Source organism: Coturnix japonica, chromosome 9, assembly GCF_054131305.1.
Source record: "Coturnix japonica strain WE chromosome 9, WE-NBRP24, whole genome shotgun sequence".
NCBI classification, from domain to species: Eukaryota; Metazoa; Chordata; class Aves; order Galliformes; family Phasianidae; genus Coturnix; species Coturnix japonica.
The window spans coordinates 875291-894325 of record NC_140671.1 but is presented as its reverse complement, the minus strand read 5'-3'; the positions used below and the strand labels follow the sequence as shown (position 1 = coordinate 894325).

Genomic DNA, 19035 nt, shown 5'->3' with positions numbered 1-19035 from the left:
TTACTTTGGATCCACAGTGTTATAGCTTGTAATAATGATGTTTCTCAAAAACACCACTAAAGGTGACCTACAAAAGCTTATATGTGCTACAATTCACCATCATGCCTGCTATTGCTTTGCACAGAGACCTGCAGCAATTCACCCTTCTCTGCATCAGCTGTGCTGCCAGGTATTTCCTGCCCTTCGGTAACAGCCTACGGGGACATCATATTCTCCTTTAGAACTGGGAGCTTGGGTAGTGCTCTAGTTACCTGCTGCAGCTCTAAGATCCTTATTAAATATTGGTCCTCCAGAGCCTTCTCAACTGATTAGTGAACAGAGGAAAGAGAGTTGTTAACATCTCCTGTTGCCAAGAGACTTAGCTGCAGAGGCTTGAAAAAAGCCTTTGTTACTGGGCAGTGCATCAGATGCTGTTGGGAAGAGCACTGCTTGCAGCTCGTTTGGAAAGGGAGAGCTGGTTTAGACTTAGAATATTTGCTCACAGAAAGCAGAAGCATTGGAAATCGCATTAAGTCAAAATAGGTTGTGTTTAATCAAGCCATCTCTTTGTTAAATTGTGCATTCTTTGATATGAAATGAAATATAATCAATTGCATAGAAAGTAATCTCTGTAAGAGGAGATATCCTGGTGACAGCTTGTGGAGCTTGAGAAATGTGAAGAGTAATAGAAATAACAAAAGGCAGTTTGTTTTCTCAGGCATCCTTACTTCTCCTTGCCCTCCTGTCCTCTTTCCTTGCTGCTTTTCTGCCTTCCCTGCAGACCAGCTCCTTGTTGGTTTTTGTGCATACCTCCACGTTTCATGGTACTGGTGATGTCCTGGTCACATCCTTGTGGCACAACGGGGCTGCTTCCCCTTTGAGCAAGGAAGCCATTGATTATTCCGAGCATTTGGCTCTGTTGGAGCTGGCTGCATTTGCACTACTGTTAAGCCTTTCAATTAGAAGAATCTTGCAAGTTGAGGTTGGCGTTCAAGCTGTGCGCCGGGTGCTGAAGCGCAGCATACAGATGGAGTGGTGCTGATGGGGTTTATTGTGTGTTTGTTTTATTAGTATTGTTTGAAGGATCCAATGGCTGTTTTCATAGAACCAACCAGCTGCCTCCCCCCCCCCTCACCCTCTGCCTTTCTAAAGTTCTGCAGGGTGAGGCATTGCTGGGATGGGAGGTGCTGAACTGCTGGGCCCATCGACTGCTGATGCTCTGGAAATATTTCTGCAGAAGAAGATTGTGAATTCTGCTTCACAACTGTTTGACTCGCAGACCATGAGCTGCACACTTTGTCATGAGGCTGCATCCTGCTGGCAACAGAGAACAGGAGCCCAAAGTCTATGAAGTGTTTCCTTCACAACCAACTTGCTAATTTCTTTTAGAGATGTGATATTTACTTCTGTTGGCTCGTAGGTTCCTACTTGCTAAGGCAGCTGCTTTCTTTTCTCTGCAAACCTGTCAGTGTACGACCTTGCAGAGCAGTTGCGGTTTGGGCTCTCGCTCCATCTGCCGGCAGCTGTCACGTTTTGCACTGAGTTGGCCAGCAGTGAGTGAGCACATCAGCAAGCAGCCCTTGAACTTGCTGGCATTCCTTGTTAGCACACACTCAGTGTGGTCTTGGAGTGCATCTGTTGGTTTATTTTCATCCCAAGATGTGTCCAGATGGTGCTGCAAGTGCTGCGTGTTGGGAACTAAAGCGCAGTAAGTTCAGGCCGTTGGGAAATGTGCTTCGAAAGTGGTCGGAATTAAAACAGTAATGTAAACATCCCAGTAAATACTGCAAGAGCAAGTAACTGTCAGAGTTCATTTAAGTGACTTTAGGGTTTTTTTTCCCTAGGCAGCTAAGGATTTTGTTTTGTTTTCTGTTTCCAACAGTGCCCCCTATTTCTTTCTAGCTTATATGGAAATTGCTTGTTGTGGAGCAGCAAGCCACAGATTTTAGAAGAATAAAAAATAAAGTATCACATCTGCACCAGCGGTAGGACTCTAATCTGGCCAGTATGTGTGTGTGTGATTTCACATGCCTGTAGGGTGATAATTAATCCTAAATTGTATGAGTTGTAAAGGGAATTAGGTTTAGCAACTTCGCTCCAAAGAGAGATGTGGGATTAAGTTGGTGCATCAGAGAAAGGAACCTGATGAAATAGTTGGTTATTGCTAGAATGTAGCTAAGTATAATGGAATGCCATCACTGCTGAATAATCACTGCTGAATAATCACTGCTGAGTGCTTGTGGATGAGGTGACCCAGGAACTGTTGCATCTCAGCTCAGTGGCTGACAGTGGGATGGGCAGGGTTGGTTCTTCAGTTCATTCCTCAGTTCTTTTACATTCAGGATTAAAATTGCTGTCTGTGCCATTACTGTTGTGTGGGCGAAGGATGCTCTAATTGGCAGCACTTGGTAGGGTGGACATGACACAGAACTAATCCCATTGCTAGTTTTGAACATCTTGGATGCAAGGAAGCTCGTTTTCCTTTTGTCACAGTGTTGAAACCACAGCGTGTTGGTGAAGGTGAGTTTAATGTGGAAGATCTTTGTATACGGGTTTCTGCCAGCAGCTGGGGAGAATGCTTAGATCTGTAATATGTAATTGACATGGTGACATCAGTGACTGAGGCACTTTCCATTTATCTAAAAGGGAAAAGCTAATATAGCCAAATGGTTTGCTTTGCATTTTACAGTGGAGTCAGGGCCAGGGGGAGCAATAAAAGATTTATCCCCACGCATTTCCAGAAGGAAACGGTGTCGATTTCTTTTAAAAAAAGGATTGAAGCAATGAGCTGTATGTTGCACAAAGGCAGCGTTACCTGAAAAAATAATTAAGATGATCCCGAAATTAAGGAAATCAGTTTTGAAGAGAAGCAGGTGCTTAATGGAGGTGCGACCAGCTGTGCTTCCCAGGAACATGCTTGAAGCACTTCGTAGGAAGATGTGTGAGGCCTCCATGCAGTGCTGGGAGGAGATTTATAGTAATTCAGTCCTATAAATAGCAAAGCTAAACTCGTTAGGGCAGGAGTAGATGGAGAAAACACAAAACTTGTTTGTTTCTTTTTAGGGGAGTTTAATGCATATGGAAAGTGTCAGCTTGTTATCAATGAGGGAGAAGCGCTCAGGTGGAGCACTAACTTTATTGCTGTTGTGTCCTCATCTCTGCTAATGAGCCGTTATCCATGAGAGTCGTTCCTACTGCTCCGGTTTAGCAACTCCTGCCTGCAGTTTGCTAGCACAGATGATATGCAGTGCAGGAAGGGTGCAGCAGGTGGGGGCCCCCAAGGTGGGGAATGACACAAGGGAGGAGAAGGTCTCATATATGGTGTATAGCATTTATTAACTCCTTTTAAAACAGGTGTCAACAGGGCAGCATAAACAGAGTTGGAAAATGGGGTCATATGGAATGAAGTGGGAATCGCTCACCAAAGTAGCAAAGGGATTACAACACAAAGCAGAAATGCATTGGTGATTGGCAGAAGTGCTGTGTGTTATTGAACAGAGGTGGGCGACATTTTTGAGATGCTCTTACATTAGTAAGTAGGAAAAAGGAGAGGAAAAAGTAATGACAGGAAGCGAGCAAGAGGTGCGAGGCTGGAATGTGATTAAATGAAGGTATGTTATATGTTTGCTCATACCTGCCTTCTCTACTTCTTTTTTTTCCATTGTCCTGTTCCCCACCTGCAGGCTTTGAATTACTGTACCAGCCAGATGTGGTGCGACTGTACCTCTCGATCCTCACTGAAAGTCAGAACTTCAACACTCTGGAAGCTGCAGCAGGGGCGTTGCAGAATCTCAGTGCTGGCAACTGGATGGTGAGTGCAATTGGTGCGAGTAAAGAACAAAGCTACGTCCATTGTAAGTGCACTGTTACCTTGTGCATTTACATGCCCTTTAAGAAGGAGAAAGGACAAGAAATTATTTCTGATTCATTTGCCCACTTAGGATGCTTTGCATCTTCTGAACAGATGGTGTTTATGTGCAGATGTCACTGAGCTCATGACAATTTAACCATGAGCTGGTTTTACTACTTAAACTACTTAACTGTTGCCACATCCCTTCAGAAAAGCTTGTTGTTAGATGGTCCTGTTGTGAATGCTTAATTCATTGGGCTGTCGGATTGCTCAAGAAACTGTCCTCTGATTTTCTCCCTGAGCCATCCCTAGAACTAATCAGGTAATTCTCAAAGATGCACCTGATCACTTCTAGAACTGTATGGCAAATTTGGAGCAGGCTGAAGCCTGAAGATGAGCAGGGTGGTGTTTTGCAACTGTCTTGAATGCCTGTTTTAAAATCAATCGTGAAACAGCAGAATAGCACAAAATTGAAGGTGGCAGAAGATAGCGTGCTTTAGGTGCCTTACTGCTCCCTCCAATTGACCTTTTTTTCCTAATCAAGGGGAATGTGTTTTCACACTGTGATGTGTACAGAACAGATGCTGGCTGGCAGATGAAATTCCTTCTGTTTCTGTCCTCTTTTTCCATCAGCTTACTAAGCTGCAGGCTGAACCTCCATCGTTTTCTCTTTGGTGCTTGATGAACATGACTGATAGGTCATGTTTCAGATGCATCAGTGTACACATCTAACCAGTATTTGCAGGAGGAAAAAAGTGAATTACAGCACTGAAAGAAAGAGTGGGTATATGAGCTGATGATACTTGGTGTTGTTCCTTTTTTCCTTGTGTTTTGATCAGTGGTCCACATACATTCGTGCAACGGTGCGGAAAGAGAGAGGCTTGCCGGTGCTTGTGGAGCTACTCCAGTCCGACTCTGACAAGGTTGTGAGGGCTGTGTCAATTGCCTTGAGAAACCTTTCCATGGATCGCCGCAATAAAGACCTTATAGGTACCTTCAGAACTTTTCTTAGGCTGGAATCTTGGATGCTCCTCTCATTTTTTTAGTGGTGCTGTGGATTCATTTTGTATGCAGTTTCTATCACTGCTCTCCAAGATTATTCTGCGTTGCCACCAAGTGAAAGGTTTTCATCTCAGAACGTATTTTCAGCCCATTTAAACAAGCTGTAGTTTAAAAGGGATCCCTATGGACTAAAAGTAAATATAGATTTTTGCAGGAGAGGGGAGCGTGTGTAGGTGTGCAGACAACCGGGTGGGTTAACAGACTGCCTCTGTATTTAACTGATGTCTGTTTAAACTATGACTTGTCAGGCCAGGAAGTATTCAGCACTTGCTTAGCGCCATCATCCAAATTGATACTAACAGAAGGCCAGGTGGAGTTCTGCCCTAGCACATCAAGTTTCTCTTTTAATAGTTCAGGGGCGTAGCTAAGCCAGAGGTGCAGGCACACACCTGGGAGTGATAAACTCCCAGCTCCTTGGTTTTTCTCCAGTACCATATGATGTGAAGGCTAACTGGACCCAGGAGGAAATACCTTTGTTGGAAGAAGGTTAATAAATGCATGGCCGCACACCTTACCCCAAAAGGCCTATTAAAAGGCTGCATTGAGTCAACCATGTGCATGTATTAGCATGAATATGTGGCTGTAGCAGCAGCTACCGGATTCTTTTTGCCTCAGGCATTGTGAAGTATGATAGATGCTGGCTGTAAAATCACAATGAAGTCTGCATTTTCTCCCTCTCAACCTCTCAGCATTCACCATGAAGGAGTTTTGTTTTGGATATCAACTCCTAATCACCTTGAAAGAATAAATTATAAATGCACCATAAAGTTACAGTCTTGATGTTCAAAACACTTGCGTTATTATGTTTTTTTGACCTGGTAAGCACCCTTGAATTTTTCATTCGGGATGGGAAGCTGGAAGGATTACTAGGGCTAAGCAGTGGTATCTCTTCCACTTTTCCAGGTAGTTATGCCATGGGTGAGCTGGTTAGAAATTTGCCCAGCAGGCAGCAGAGATCTGCAAAGAATCTGGAAGAGGATACAGTGGTTGCTGTATTGAACACAATCCATGAAATTATTACTGACAGCTCAGAAAATGCAAGGTCTCTGATCCAGACACAGGGCATTCAGAAGCTGGTGGCTATCAGCAAGTCAAGGTGAGTAACGGTTGAAAGCAAAATGTATAAAAACTCAGTGCAAACTTGAAAGTACCACAGTGTACAGTAGTCCTTTGCTTTCCAAAGCCAGTCTGGCCTTTCAGAGGTGTAGCTAAACGAATATACACACAACAAAAAGTCACACCTTCAGTAGATTTGTAGCTTTAAAAAAAAGTACCGAGTGAAAGCCTGTTAGAGCATGACATCTTTAAACGTCACCAATCCTTCCAAGGATGGCTATTGATAAAATCTTGTTTTAAATACAATGGAGAAGGATGCGCAGTAATTGTTTTGGCTAAAGGCAGCTCAGAATTTGTGTGTGTTTGTTGTGTTTTGGTTCTTTTTTTTTTTCCTCTAAATAAATCCAAGCAGAATGGAATCCATCTATTTCCTATTAGGGACAAGTACAAAATGAAACGAGCACGCTGGCCTCAGTGCTGGCCCAGGCATGCAGTGTGAAAACAAAAATCTGCAGTGTTTGACTTCTTGGATTCTTTGGTCAGCACCTTTACATATATATGAAGAAGTCACTCAATTGATTCACGTACACCTTAAAACTCATAAGCTAATGCATGGCTCTGTGAAGTAGTAGGTACCTCCTGGATGTTGTTTTGGTTGACGTACGAACAGTCTTGATATTTGACACTGCTTGATATTTAACGTTCTACTTTTATTTTGCACATCAGCCAGTCTCCTCGAGAAACAAAAGCAGCATCTCACGTTCTTCAGATGATCTGGAGCTACAAGGAGCTACGAAACGCTCTGCAGAAAGATGGCTGGAACAAATCACACTTCCAGGTAAAACTGGGAGTCAGGTTTAGTTCGTAGTTAGGAAATACCTGAATGGAAGGTGTCCTCACTTAAAGTAATTTTATTGTCTGATATATTACATGCTTTGATTCTGTTCTTCTAGGTAATGGAAAAACGTGTTGTAACCTATTTAGTCATAACGTCATGCACACACATCATGGATAGGTTTTTCGCTGGTCTGTGGAAGCTTTTTAGGTTTTGAAAGTTCGCCATGTAGTGAAGGCCAAACGCGTGTGCTTTGCTCAAGGAAGAATTAACATGTCTTTTCTCAACTGTTTGTTTTCTCATGCAGAATTTATGTCAGGCATTTTATGCCCAGGGCAGTCATTAGTTCTTAACGTGCAGCCTCCTCACCTTCCCTCCAGAAAAGGCTGAGCTGCTGTCATAGGCCCAACAGTGCAGCCATCCTGGATAACACCAAGAAAAGAATTCCACTAACCAATCTATATGAAAATAATCTTAAAAACAACACCTCCTTTGCCATACTATCAACAGAAGGGATTTAGAAGCAATATGTGATCTTACTTCATACTGTTTGTTTTACTTGTTTGATTTCCCAGAACTACAGTGTCATATTTACCTAATTTTTGTTTTGAAGTCTGTTTCTGCCACTCCAAAGAGTTCTAAGGGTACTGCTGGCAGGTCTGGCTATGATGACAGCACTTTGCCGCTGGTGGATAAAAGTCAAGGTCAGTTCTGCTGGTTACCACTTTGTGTTTTGCTTGCTTGCTGAATTTGCCACAGCTGTGTTACGGGAAGTTAAAGGGAGGGCAAGACATGAAGGGGTAAAATGTCTTATTTATATAGTGCTTCTTAACTCACAGTAATGAGATGATTGGTCCATTTATCTGGATATTGATAGTTTTCCTTCTCTTGCAAAATGTGCCCTGCCAGTACTGCATACAAGGTGAGAAAACAACATAATCAGTTAAAATGATCTGGGAGAATTTGGGATAGGTTTAAGATGGAACTTAGACCTGTTAAATGGCCTGTTAAATGGTAGTTAGTCCAGAGCAGAAAATAAGGATTTCATATGCTGTTTGGAGAGCTTAAATTAAAGTCCCCTTTCTGAATGGATAACAGTTGCTGAATAGTTCTTTTTACAGGTCTGAATCCAGTGCTTTAAGGGCCCCTTTGGTTCTGAGACCAGTTTAAAAGTACCAGGTGTTGAGAAAAGCAAATGTAACTCGAGTAGTTACAGTTATTCCATGCTTCTGTCTTACAGATAATGAGAAAACTGGGAGTCGTGATATGATACCTATGGATGAACTTGGCCCAGGTAAGTTCATCATAGGTCAAACCCTCTGTCATTTTCAGTAGAGCACACTTTCACTTACGGGGAAGTTGAAGTGTTTCTTTGAGTGATGCTCTCTCATCACTCAAGAAGGATGTGTTCCACACTGACTAATAGTACCAGACCAGTCAGCTTCCTGCTGTGTGGGACAATGAGAGAGCACCTAGTCAGAGCTTGGTTACCTTGGGAAATGGAGAAACACGTGTCTTATAAGTTACTGTGGGATGCACCAGACAGCCTTGTGCAGAAATAGCTCTGGTCTGTCAGGCTTTATCAGCTCTGGACAGGAGACTGCACAGAGTAATCTGAAGATCAGTGATGCTTACTGTTGCAGTGCTGCCTCAGGGTGGCTGTGACCCTGAGCTGTCTACAGGAGTGGCAGAACTGTGATCTCAAGGCTACGTGCCAAATCTGAGTCCTCCAAAGCTGTACCTGTGCCTTAGTTAAGATGCAGTCAATCTGCCAAAATCATTATAGAGCTGAGAATTGTTGAAAACAAAGATGCGTAGTTCAGAAGTTCCTCTCATACCTGCATGTCTTTAGGCATGACTTCTCCTTTTTCTTCCTTCTTTGTGGGTCTTTGTAAGTTGAGAGCTGTGTGAGGGCGTAGATGGATTGACACTCAGAAGGCATTTGGTCATGTCATTTGTAATGACATAAGAATGTTACTGCTGCAGAATGAATGGCAGATACTTGGTAAAGCAGTAGAGAAGACAAGGAGAAAGGTGAGAGGAATAAACGAGCCAAGAATGTTAAGTGCCTCTACTGATGAAAATAACTTTGTCTATAAACTAGATTACATTAACTGAAAATAATGCATTTATGCATTGTTGCAGTAAGATCGGTATAGGTCTCCTTCATGCCCCTGAAACAGTTAATTTTGATAACTTACTCGGAATCTAAGAGCCCAGTTTTCAGAATGTGAAAATGTTAATGATCTCTCAGTTATATGTGTAGAAACAAAAGCCTACAGGAAAATACAGATTTGAGTGTCATTTACTCCAGATTACGATGCTGTCAGAGCAGAGCAGGAGGCAATCTCATTGTAACTGATAATGAGGGAAATCTGATGCATCAGGAAGATCAGGTTTGTGTTGGCGGAACTGATTCAAAGCAGAGTATATTCTGAAATATGTAAAGCTGTGTCTTCGTGATGCTCTCTCACTTTTCCTCTGTGTGCTGATCATGCTTTCATATTGTTTCTTAGTTGTCAAGAGAAAAAGCACCACCAGGTGCTGCTTTGGAATGAAGGGCAGTCTTAGCACAGCAGGGTTTGCATCAAGATTTCTTCAAACTCAACAGTCTCCTTTTCTCAGTGCACTGAAAGGGGCTATTTCAAATTACTGTTATGTCCTGTTAATAGTCAGGCTCAGGATGAGTGGGAACATGCTGCAGAGCATTCAGAGAATGAACACAGCCAATTAATCAGGCTGCTAAGCAAGGAACACAAGATTGGAGCTGAATTTGGAGCTCATTAGCCACAAGGCTTGAGATGACAACTTGCTGCTTTCCTTAGGCGCACTACAAAACTGCAGTAGGTTGGGATGAAAACAGTTCTGCTTGCTAATGAGTGCCAGCATCTGGCAGTGATAGGGGAAAAAAAAGCTTTTCTGTTATAAACTGGTGAAAGTAAAATTTCAGAGCAGGAGCATATGTGAGAAGCAGGCTGCCAAAGTCTGTGGGTTTTGATGGTCTGTTTTCCTGTTTCTTTGCTGAAGAATACTGCTAGCATCAGCTCTATTTTGCTCTTTGTTGTGTTTCGTGCCTAACTGTCATATTATTCCTCCTCAGATGGATACTCTACCATCGATCACCGGGAGAAGGAGCGCAAATACAAGACCAGCGATAACACAGGGGACGCCTCTGAGAAAGAACCTTTAAAAGTGAGATTCCCCTTATTACTGAATGCTAGTTAGTGCCTTTAGAAGAAACAGAGCCTGGTGTTCTCAGCAGGAACAGGGTAGTTACTCACTAGAGGGCTGTAAAGGGGTTTTTTGGTGTCTTTGCTTTTTTTGCTTGCCCGATGTTAAGATAAAAGCACCATTTCCTAACCTGGCACTGGATAACTAGAAATAAAAACAAAATGCTGCTTTCCAGTGCAGAAGTAAGTGCAGAATGGTATATTCTTGTAAATGAATGAGGTTGTAAGAAAATAAAGTTTTTGTTCTGTGGACTTTGTGCAGGCAGCATTCCCTTGCCCTATAGTGAATAGCTGCATTCAATCTTTATTCTGAGAACGGTCACTTCAGAACATCACACGGCTTTATTGTTTTCACCATGAGATGTACATGTCAGCCTGTGCATCTGTCAGAGCAGCGAGGTGAGCAGCATTCATTTCAGCAGCACTCACTCAGAGTCCTGACTGCAGGCGATGGGTGTGGGCCAAGGAGATGGAGAGGAAGGAGAGATGTTCGTACTTCTGAGTGTGCGCCTCCAAAAACAAATTCAGACCATTTTCTAATTTAACAGCAACAACAACAAGTCTTTCTTCACAAAGTGTTTTGCCTGGAGGGTTGTGTGCAGATGTATCTTAGTGGAGTCTGTTTAATTTCTGTTGCACTGCTGTGCCTTTTCAGTAGATCTTTTTGTTTAAAAGTTGCTTAATGCTTCTAACAATGCTGTGGCCATAACTTCTCCCTGGCCTCAAAACAAGGCTGTTTTCCCCTGGGTAGGTCATTTCTGAGGGGAAAAAAAAGATTCAGGGAACCACGAATCAGCGATAGGAAGTACTGCTGCATCAGCATGTTGCTGACGATATCGGAAGATCCAGGGGATTTGTGTTCACCAGAAATGATTAAACTTGAGTCAGTTGAAAGAAAAACACTATATTGAAGTGAAATTAAAATGTGATTTGCAGAAAAACCTTTCTGTTATTTGTGGACCAGGAAGGCGTCCTTCTGTATCAGCCTATGTTAACTTGCCTGTTTGTGCATTTCCTTGTGTCCTCCCTTTCTGTGAAGGTTTATGCTGGAGAATGGCTTAAATCCAGCTGCAGTTTTTAGCACAGTTCACTCCTTTTCAGTTTGCCAGCTCTGGGTATGGCTGCATCCTGCTGGAGGCTGCCCACTTTAACTTTTCAATAGAATTGCTCATTGTCTCGTGTCAACGCTGCAGTGCCAAACATGGCTTCCTGTTTTGAACCAGCGAGCCCTGAGTAAATGGGCTGGAGTAATGTGGCTGATCTGAAACACTGATCTCTTAGGTTCAATGGGTAGCTCACTTCCCACCCCTTTTCTCTTTTGAACAGTTCTAGAAATAAGCGAATATCAGGGCTGTAGATTGTTTAGGAAGCCTCTGCCACTCAGAGCTCTTTGATAAAAGAACAGCCATTACTGTTTTCCTGTTTAGTCATCTTGCAGCTTCTTTGCTAAGTCCAGACGTGTGGTGACACCCATTAAAGTGATCCATTGGTGATCACCTTTCTGTCTATACCTTCCCAGTACATTTCTGCTTAACAGGGTCTGGCAAAGACAGAAGGGCGTACTCTCACTTTGCCACTTGCAGGTGGTTGTGCTCTCATTTGTTTTTTTGCAACTGATACAACCTGATTACTGAATTCACAGTGAGTGCTCCCTCCTCCAGTGTTGCTCTGAAGTGACAAGAGATGGCCCAGCTTGAACCAGTATTAATGGTATAAACTTTCTCTCCCCTCCTAACAGTCTAATGTGTCATTATGAAGGTGCAGTGAGATCAGATGCATTGAGTGACATAAGTATGTTGATCAGTACAAGCTGGACAGAAAATGTCTTTCCAAGAAAATAGGCTAAGGCAGAAGAGTTGACAAATGCTGGTTATTTTTGCCACTCAGAGTTCATGGAAGTGATTTCCAAAATCGTACAGCTCAGCCTAAACTCGCAGTGTGAGCCTGAGGTGAAGCACAACCCAGAGCTCCAGTGAGCAGCTGCTTTGTGTTTAAAGGAATGGGATAAAAAATACTTCACCTCAGTAATGTGGCCACCATAGTTTATGCTACCTCCTGGTTTTAGGGATAAAGGGCTGTCTGAATTCAGCCTGTTCTATGACTCAAAAGCAGTCACTGGTGCATTTTCAGCTGGAGCAAAGTCTGAGTAGCTGCTACTCTTCCTTTTCCCTGTCCTGTGAAAGAGAACTCTGGGGTCTTCTGGTTTGTAAACTGTTCAATAACTGTGGCTTTGAGGCTCAAGAGTGGCCAAACACTTTGAATAATGATGGCAGGGAAGTGCAGCCCTTGGCTGCTGCAAGTGCTCTTGTTGGTATTGTGCCTTTGCTGATCTTATTTCTTTCTCCACCACTAATTTTCCTTTGTGCTCCTTTGAGCTGACTTGTTTGGTGGTTTTGTTGATTAATCCGCTCTGTTTTGCTTTTAACTCCTCACCCTGTGCTGCAGAATGACACAAATAGGAAAAACATTAACAGGAGTAACAGGGCTTCGGTGAATCTGGTGGATGCTCGTGACATTAAACCCCAGCCTGTTGACTCCTGGGTCTAATTTGCATGCATGGTAGGTCATTTTAATGGTAATTGGTGCTAGTAATTAACTTGTCTTGTGCATGATCTGTATAGCTGTGGGATCTCTTCAAGGCTAACTGCTAACTGAGTCCTTTCAGAGAAATGAAAATACATTTGAAAACGTGGTATTTATATTATTCGTTGTGTCTTTAATGAAATGCACTCCAACGCTTCTGTTTGATTAAAAAACAATCTGTCAAATATCTGGACAGCACAGTAGTATCTGGAGTGACTGGCTGTCAGCCAAAATGTGGAAGATTTCTCCTGGTAGGCCATGGGAATGAAATTAAATAGTGTGTTTCAACTTCCAAGCATTTTTTTTTCCCTTTCAGACTCATTATAAGGATTAGCCTGAGACTAAAAAAATAAGTGTATCCTTCTCTATTTATGGATGTCCCCTGAAGTTCCCTACAATTACAAGGCCTGCCCATCTGCAGGAAAGCTGCTGCCTGCACACATTTACTTTGCAACGGGGGGTGGTTTTGGTTACACAATTAACGTTAAGGCACAGTTCCCACTTCCCAAGTCTTTCTTATTCTGTTGTTAAAGAAAGGCGCCTTTTTGTCGCGTTCTAGCTCTCTGCCTTTGCTGTGAGCCAAGTCCCTCAGTAATGTCACTGTCCTTTCTTTATTCCTGCTGCTGCTAATCTGTCTCCTGCTGTTTTGCTGGACAGTGAATGCGTATGGGTGGGACTATGAATGAAGTTTGTGTTCACTTTTCTCCAAGTCAGACCTTTCCACAGACCCATGTATCGGGGATAGATTGGGATGTCCGTTCGTTGTTCTACCACTAGGTGATGGAGATCACCACCAATGCCATGTCGCTTGCTGGTATTAATCAGTTCTGGCTTTATTTTGCAGGGCTAGAGTTCAACCACATTTTTTTTTAATTGAGGGGGAGAAAAAAACATTGAATTGACACAGAGGATTTCATCAGTCACCACTGCCATTCCGATCTGGAGGGCGCTGCATCACTGACAAGGCTGCGGATTCTAAGAGAATGCAGGGAGAAAACACAACTGACTGCCATTGCCAACCCCAGAGCACCATGCCTTACAGCAAGACAGTTTGCTTTTTCAGTCAGTTACATTCCCACCAGACACAGCCGCCTCCTGCTCCCTCCCACTCCTGCAAGAATAAAGCAAGCAAGAAAAGAGAATCCAAGTTCCATCTGACTGGCTGCATTCTTAGGTGACTCTTACGTGTGAAAGGTGCCAAGAATGAGAAGTGAAGGTCATGCAGCAGCAGAGGACAGTGAACTGCAGAGTATTTGAAATGATACCGTAGGTGTAGTCATGAAGATAATAGCACTTTTATGGTTTGGGTCCCATTGTTTTCTTTTTGTTTTGGGGGGTTTATTTTGAGCTGTGAATCTTAACATTTTTAAAGCGTTTTGGAAAATGTTGAGGTTTTCTTTGTTATTTCAGCAGGAATTGCAGGAATGTTGAGTGGGTTTATTGAATTTCAGTGAAGAAAGAAAGAAAATACAGAACAAAAAAATACTAAATGCTGGTCAAATGAACTGGAGAGTAAATAACAGAATCAATGCAAGCTGTATAAATCTGCTTTTAGAGTAAGCTATATCAATCACAGTGCTATATTATCATTATAATCTGATGTACAGTACTTCTGCCTTTTGAATTCTGTAATGGCTCTGCTTTTATTTCCACATGAAGGTTTTAGTGTCCCCAGTTCAGAAATGTGTGCTGAGAAATGGAGTTGGCTGGCTTTTTATTTTCTTAATCTCAAAGTTTGCAGTAAGGAGCTTTTATATTTTAATTGTACCAGTGTTGCATTGATGACAATTAACAATTTCTTTTGCTGTAGCTGTTAACACATTGGAAGAAATAGAAGCAGGATGTCTTATTTTGAACATACTATACATTTTAGGTGAGTCTGTCATTTATATTTGCTGGTAAATTTATCACTGTTGGATCCGTGTTTGCTTGGGGTTGTAGATCCTGATGGAAAATGCCATAAAGGGAACAGATGAGACATTTTTAAAATCATCATCATTTCTGCGTTCCCTTGATTTTGTTTTGAGGTTACGTATTTTAGGTGGTACGAAAATCATCCGTGTACAAACGCTCTCCTCTTAGATGCCATGGCGTGCTCTGGATAAGGCAGAATTTTTACCTTGTGAGAACAGAGAACATACGCTGCATATACAGATCTGATAATGCCATAAACTAAGTGACTTTGGATCACTGGTTTTTCTCCAGGCATTGGTCGAGGGAGGGCAGCGGAAGAGCATAGGAACCAAATATCTCACCAGTAGCATCAGAAGGCTTTTGCTAATTTTGTTTGGTTGCCACATTTCATTCTAAATAAGCTCCTAAAATGGTGTGACTGGAAAGCACATTTTTGAGCCTAGCAAATGTCATTTGGGGTTTTCAGTGCCTGCCATTTCCTTTATAATTAAAAAGGGGAAATATCCAACAACCTTGCCTCACCCAAAATATTACTGTAAGAGTAAACGTCAGAAGTTTTTGTTAAAAAAAGAAAAAAGAAAAAAAAATTTAAAAAAAAATTTAAAAACACACAAAAAAAGCAAGTACCGAGAGCTTTCTATCTCCATGAGTATATTAAAAATTGACATGAATACATATATATAAATAAATAAATCTATATATCTATATATATATATTGTTGTGCAAAGGATAGGTTAATAAAACCATGTAAAGTAGTTTGCAGGAGAGGGAAGCATTTGTTGATTCAGGGAAAAAGACTGATGCCAGAAGCTGTCAGTGGTTTGGATGATACATGTGCTCCTTCACCCTTCTCCCTTATGACCCTCATCTTCTATGTACATTGCAGTAGTCACTTCTGGATCATAGAGAAGGTGAAGTTGCTCAGAGCAAATTAAGATAGCAAATATATATCTGTGGGGTTTTCACCTGCATGAGAGTCCTGTTGGACCAAAGGTGCTCAGCAGATCAAGGGAAGCAGAGATGCATCTGTGATTATCAACATCTGTGTCGGAGGCAGTGTCTCTGTGTGTAGACATATAGTGCGGCAATGAAACCAGATACATAGTCTGACTGTATATTATATCAATGGTGCTCTTTTCATACTTGTTCTGCCAATACGCAGAGACCCTTTTAACCAAGCTACACAGAAACGTTTTATATCACTTTTGGTTATGTACTTGGTGTATTCTTTTTGTATATGAAAGGATTTTTTTAAAAACGTTCAGCAATTAGCAATGGAACCTGCTTTGTAGCTAATTAGAACAGTGTAAGAAAAGGGCCATGCTGTCAGTCTGTCCCTGATCTACTTCAAACCATATACTTACCAAAGGAGTCTGAGCAAAAGTTCATTTAAAATAAAGACCTGACTGTTGAGTCTCTGCTAAGACTTTGTGATTTAGTTGTTGTACAAATATTTCAAAGCCAGCAAGAGGTTAACAGAGAAAACTGCAGGAAAGGGGGAGTGATATGACTAGGGGCCAGTTATGTCCATGACCTCCTGTGCCAGGTATCATATGGCTCTCAATGGGGCACACCAAGGACACTCAGAATCTATATGGGTATCTATTTTTGTCTCTGTTGTTAGTGAATCAAACTAAAAACACTAAGGAAAACTTGAGAAGCAAATCCAGATCCTATCCAACTATCCCCCTTAAAGACCTTTTCATATTTATACTGCATCCTCTGTCAAGCAGACCTCCCTGTCAGGTTAGATGGAATTGGCTGCCCAGGCTCATTGTAGCAAACTGTTCTTCTTCCTTTTCCCCAGGATAAAGTGTTCTTGGCAGCCCCGGTGGTTTAGAGCTGAGAACATGGTTTATTGCAACAAAAAAAGCAAAGGTAGTATGCAAGAGGTGAAATACCAAGTCCACGTGCCAAGACGTCCTCCTAGGAAATGACATCTTAATTTTGCCCTTCCCATGCCTTACAGTAATGATGAATTCCTAGGTATGTAGCAATAACCAATAATGCATCATTTACATTACTCTGTTTATTTATTTTTTCTTCTCACCAAGCTGATAATGAGGAAAGAAAATGGATCGGGAATGACTTGCATATGAGACTATTGCCTTGTACTATCAGCTCACAAGCCAAAATCTCTCACAAGATACTTTAAACTTAGTTTGGTGGTTTATCCAGTGTCCTTTTAATCTCTGGCCACACGCTAACTTCTGGAATGCTTTGGTGGGATGTGTGTCCACACCTGCCCTTACATCGCTCCTTGTTGATGCAAGTGTGACTGGGCTGGTTGAGCTATGTGGGTAAATAAACCTGTAATCGTTGAGTTTGTTTTGGCAGCAGGGACAGTATGTTAAGAAGGGAAAGTGGCAGTGTGTGTAACTAATGCTGCAGTTTGGTCTAGAGGCTCCTGCACAGAGGCAGGCAGTGCTTTTTAGGGCTCAGGTATGTGACCTCCTCTTTTCCTGTTCGTTCCACTGTGAAAACTGGAGGCAGTCTGTCTGCAAAGAGCTGGGGTAGAAGAGATTTATACCTGCAGAAATTTAAGTGGGAGGGATGGTTGTGGAAGGAAAAGATGGGTGTTGCAAGACTCCCAGTAAAGAGGAGGAAGCAATTTGATGGCCCATTAAAGGCTGAGGTAACGGGGATGGAAGAGATTTCTGATGGCAACTAACTGCTGTACTTTCATCCCAGGGAGATGGCTTGCTCACCGCCCAGGCATATTCAGTAGGCTGTGGAAGTTAAACAAAACTGGAAGCCAAGAAACAACACTGATGGGGCCACTTAACATTGTGTGTCAGGACTGCCAGATAAGCATCAGGTTGGGCTGTTGAGTGGATGAGTGATTAATCCTTCCAACTCCAAGGATTATGTGATTCTGTTTGTGCAGCATCCAGCAGAAAGGCAAGACGTAAGGATATTTTGTTTCTGCGTTGCAGCTAAAAAGCAATTTAGTCGTAAGTGTAACCTGACAAATCAAAGATGGTTGCCAGCTTGAAATGTTCCCCAGGGAGCAGCTTGGGCAGCCAGAAGTCTTATGGGCAGAACACCTGGGTGTCCTGGTTCTACACTTGTGCACTCAGACCCACAGATTCTAAATGTATATAAAAGGAAAGTGAATCTTGTCTCCTTTGCCAAGACTTCATAAAAGGTATTGACTTGGGCACTAGGAACTGACTTATTAAGTGATGCTTTAAGGAAGTGGGGGTGGCATGTCTGTTAGAGCCAATTAGTAAGCTCTTGCCACCTCAGAGGAATAGTTTTCAGTGATGATGTCTAGCATGTTGGTTCATGCTGGGCAAAGCAGTTTTCACTCCTATAGTGGTTTTGTTAGCTTGAAGCTGGTGAGTTACTTTCTGTTACTTGCCTTAAAGTTGAGCTTATAGGCTCAGCTACTTACGAGAAAGGGGCACATTTTTAACACTTGGAGTAATTAAAGCTTCAGAAGCCACATTATCGACTGGTTACAGTCCCTTCTGACTAGCTGCCCACTCAGTGTAAACTATAGTGTGCCAGTAAGTTCAGCCAGATGTTTAGTGCTGTTGGAGTTGGGTTACACTCTCACGGTTTTTGAAGGTGTTTATGTAGGCATAGTTTCTCGCGGTGTTTTTGTTTTAATGCCCATAAAATCTGGTGTTTCCTTATTTTTGTCAGAGAAATCCTCTGATTTATTGGTACAGTAACTAATCTAGTGCATTTAAAGGAAAGTTGTTACGAACCTCTTTTATTCTGTCTTAAGTTTTACATCGGGGTAGGATGTTAGGAAGTCCATTTGCAAATGAGGAGGAAGATAGTGCAGATACTACAAGGCCTGCCAATCTGGTTCTTACTTTTAAGAAAAACAGAGTAACTAGACTAAGAAGCTTACTGGTAATTAGTAGCTAATGTGTTTGTAACTATCATGTGCCTTAAAATTTTCATGGTAGGAGAATAAAAAAAGAAAAATAAATCAACAATGTGTTTTCTGTAATACTGCTCAACATTCTCTCTGTAGTTTAGACTGGTGGGGTTTTGCATTGTATTTACACTGTACTATAAATTGAAACACTTAGAATGGTTTGATTTTACCAGAATGGAGAAGAAAAAAGGTGGATTATGCTTTTCATGGAACAAATGTTACCGTGACAGAATGTATTATTATCATAGGATCTTTCCATAATGCAGACAAGTAGAATGCTTGTTAGAAACCAGGTATGTAGGATAACAATTTGGTGTGTTTTCAATAAACCATGCCTGGAAAGAATATATGCGCCATTGGTTATCATTTTGTTATATCAGATATCTCAAATATTCTTTTGGCTTTGCAACAGCAGTTTTCTGAGGCAGGGAATTATTCAACATTAGCTCAGGTCAGCGCTCTGTGTTAGTAAAAGGTCAGCAGTAACGAGGGCAATTGCAATATCCTTTAAACTGGTACACCTGGAAATGTTTGATTTATTGCCATATGCTCTAGTTGTAGCACAAAGTCCTCTAAGGGCTTTGGACTGTGGGTCATGCTTTTTTTTTTAACCCTTTTTAATGTACAAGCT

General features: G+C 41.9%; 1 protein-coding gene across 50 annotated transcripts in view; it reads left to right on the top strand.

Moving 5' to 3' along the window:
• Positions 1-18749, top strand: part of ARVCF (ARVCF delta catenin family member) — a 151745-nt gene extending 132996 nt beyond the window's left edge. For 37 of the 50 annotated variants that reach the window (XM_085555514.1, XM_085555492.1, XM_085555489.1 and 34 more), the window contains 9 exons: positions 3663-3790; positions 4669-4819; positions 5795-5987; positions 6674-6785; positions 7396-7486; positions 8023-8076; positions 9883-9974; positions 12458-12571; positions 13440-18749. In XM_085555514.1, the coding sequence (XP_085411640.1) occupies positions 3663-3790; positions 4669-4819; positions 5795-5987; positions 6674-6785; positions 7396-7486; positions 8023-8076; positions 9883-9974; positions 12458-12559 (923 nt within the window). In that variant the 3' untranslated portion in view covers positions 12560-12571; positions 13440-18749. The remainder of the gene's footprint in view (positions 1-3662; positions 3791-4668; positions 4820-5794; positions 5988-6673; positions 6786-7395; positions 7487-8022; positions 8077-9882; positions 9975-12457; positions 12572-13439) is intronic. The other 13 variants (XM_085555519.1, XM_085555516.1, XM_085555527.1 and 10 more) reach the window with 1 other exon arrangement.
• Positions 18750-19035: the final 286 nt, after the last annotated feature.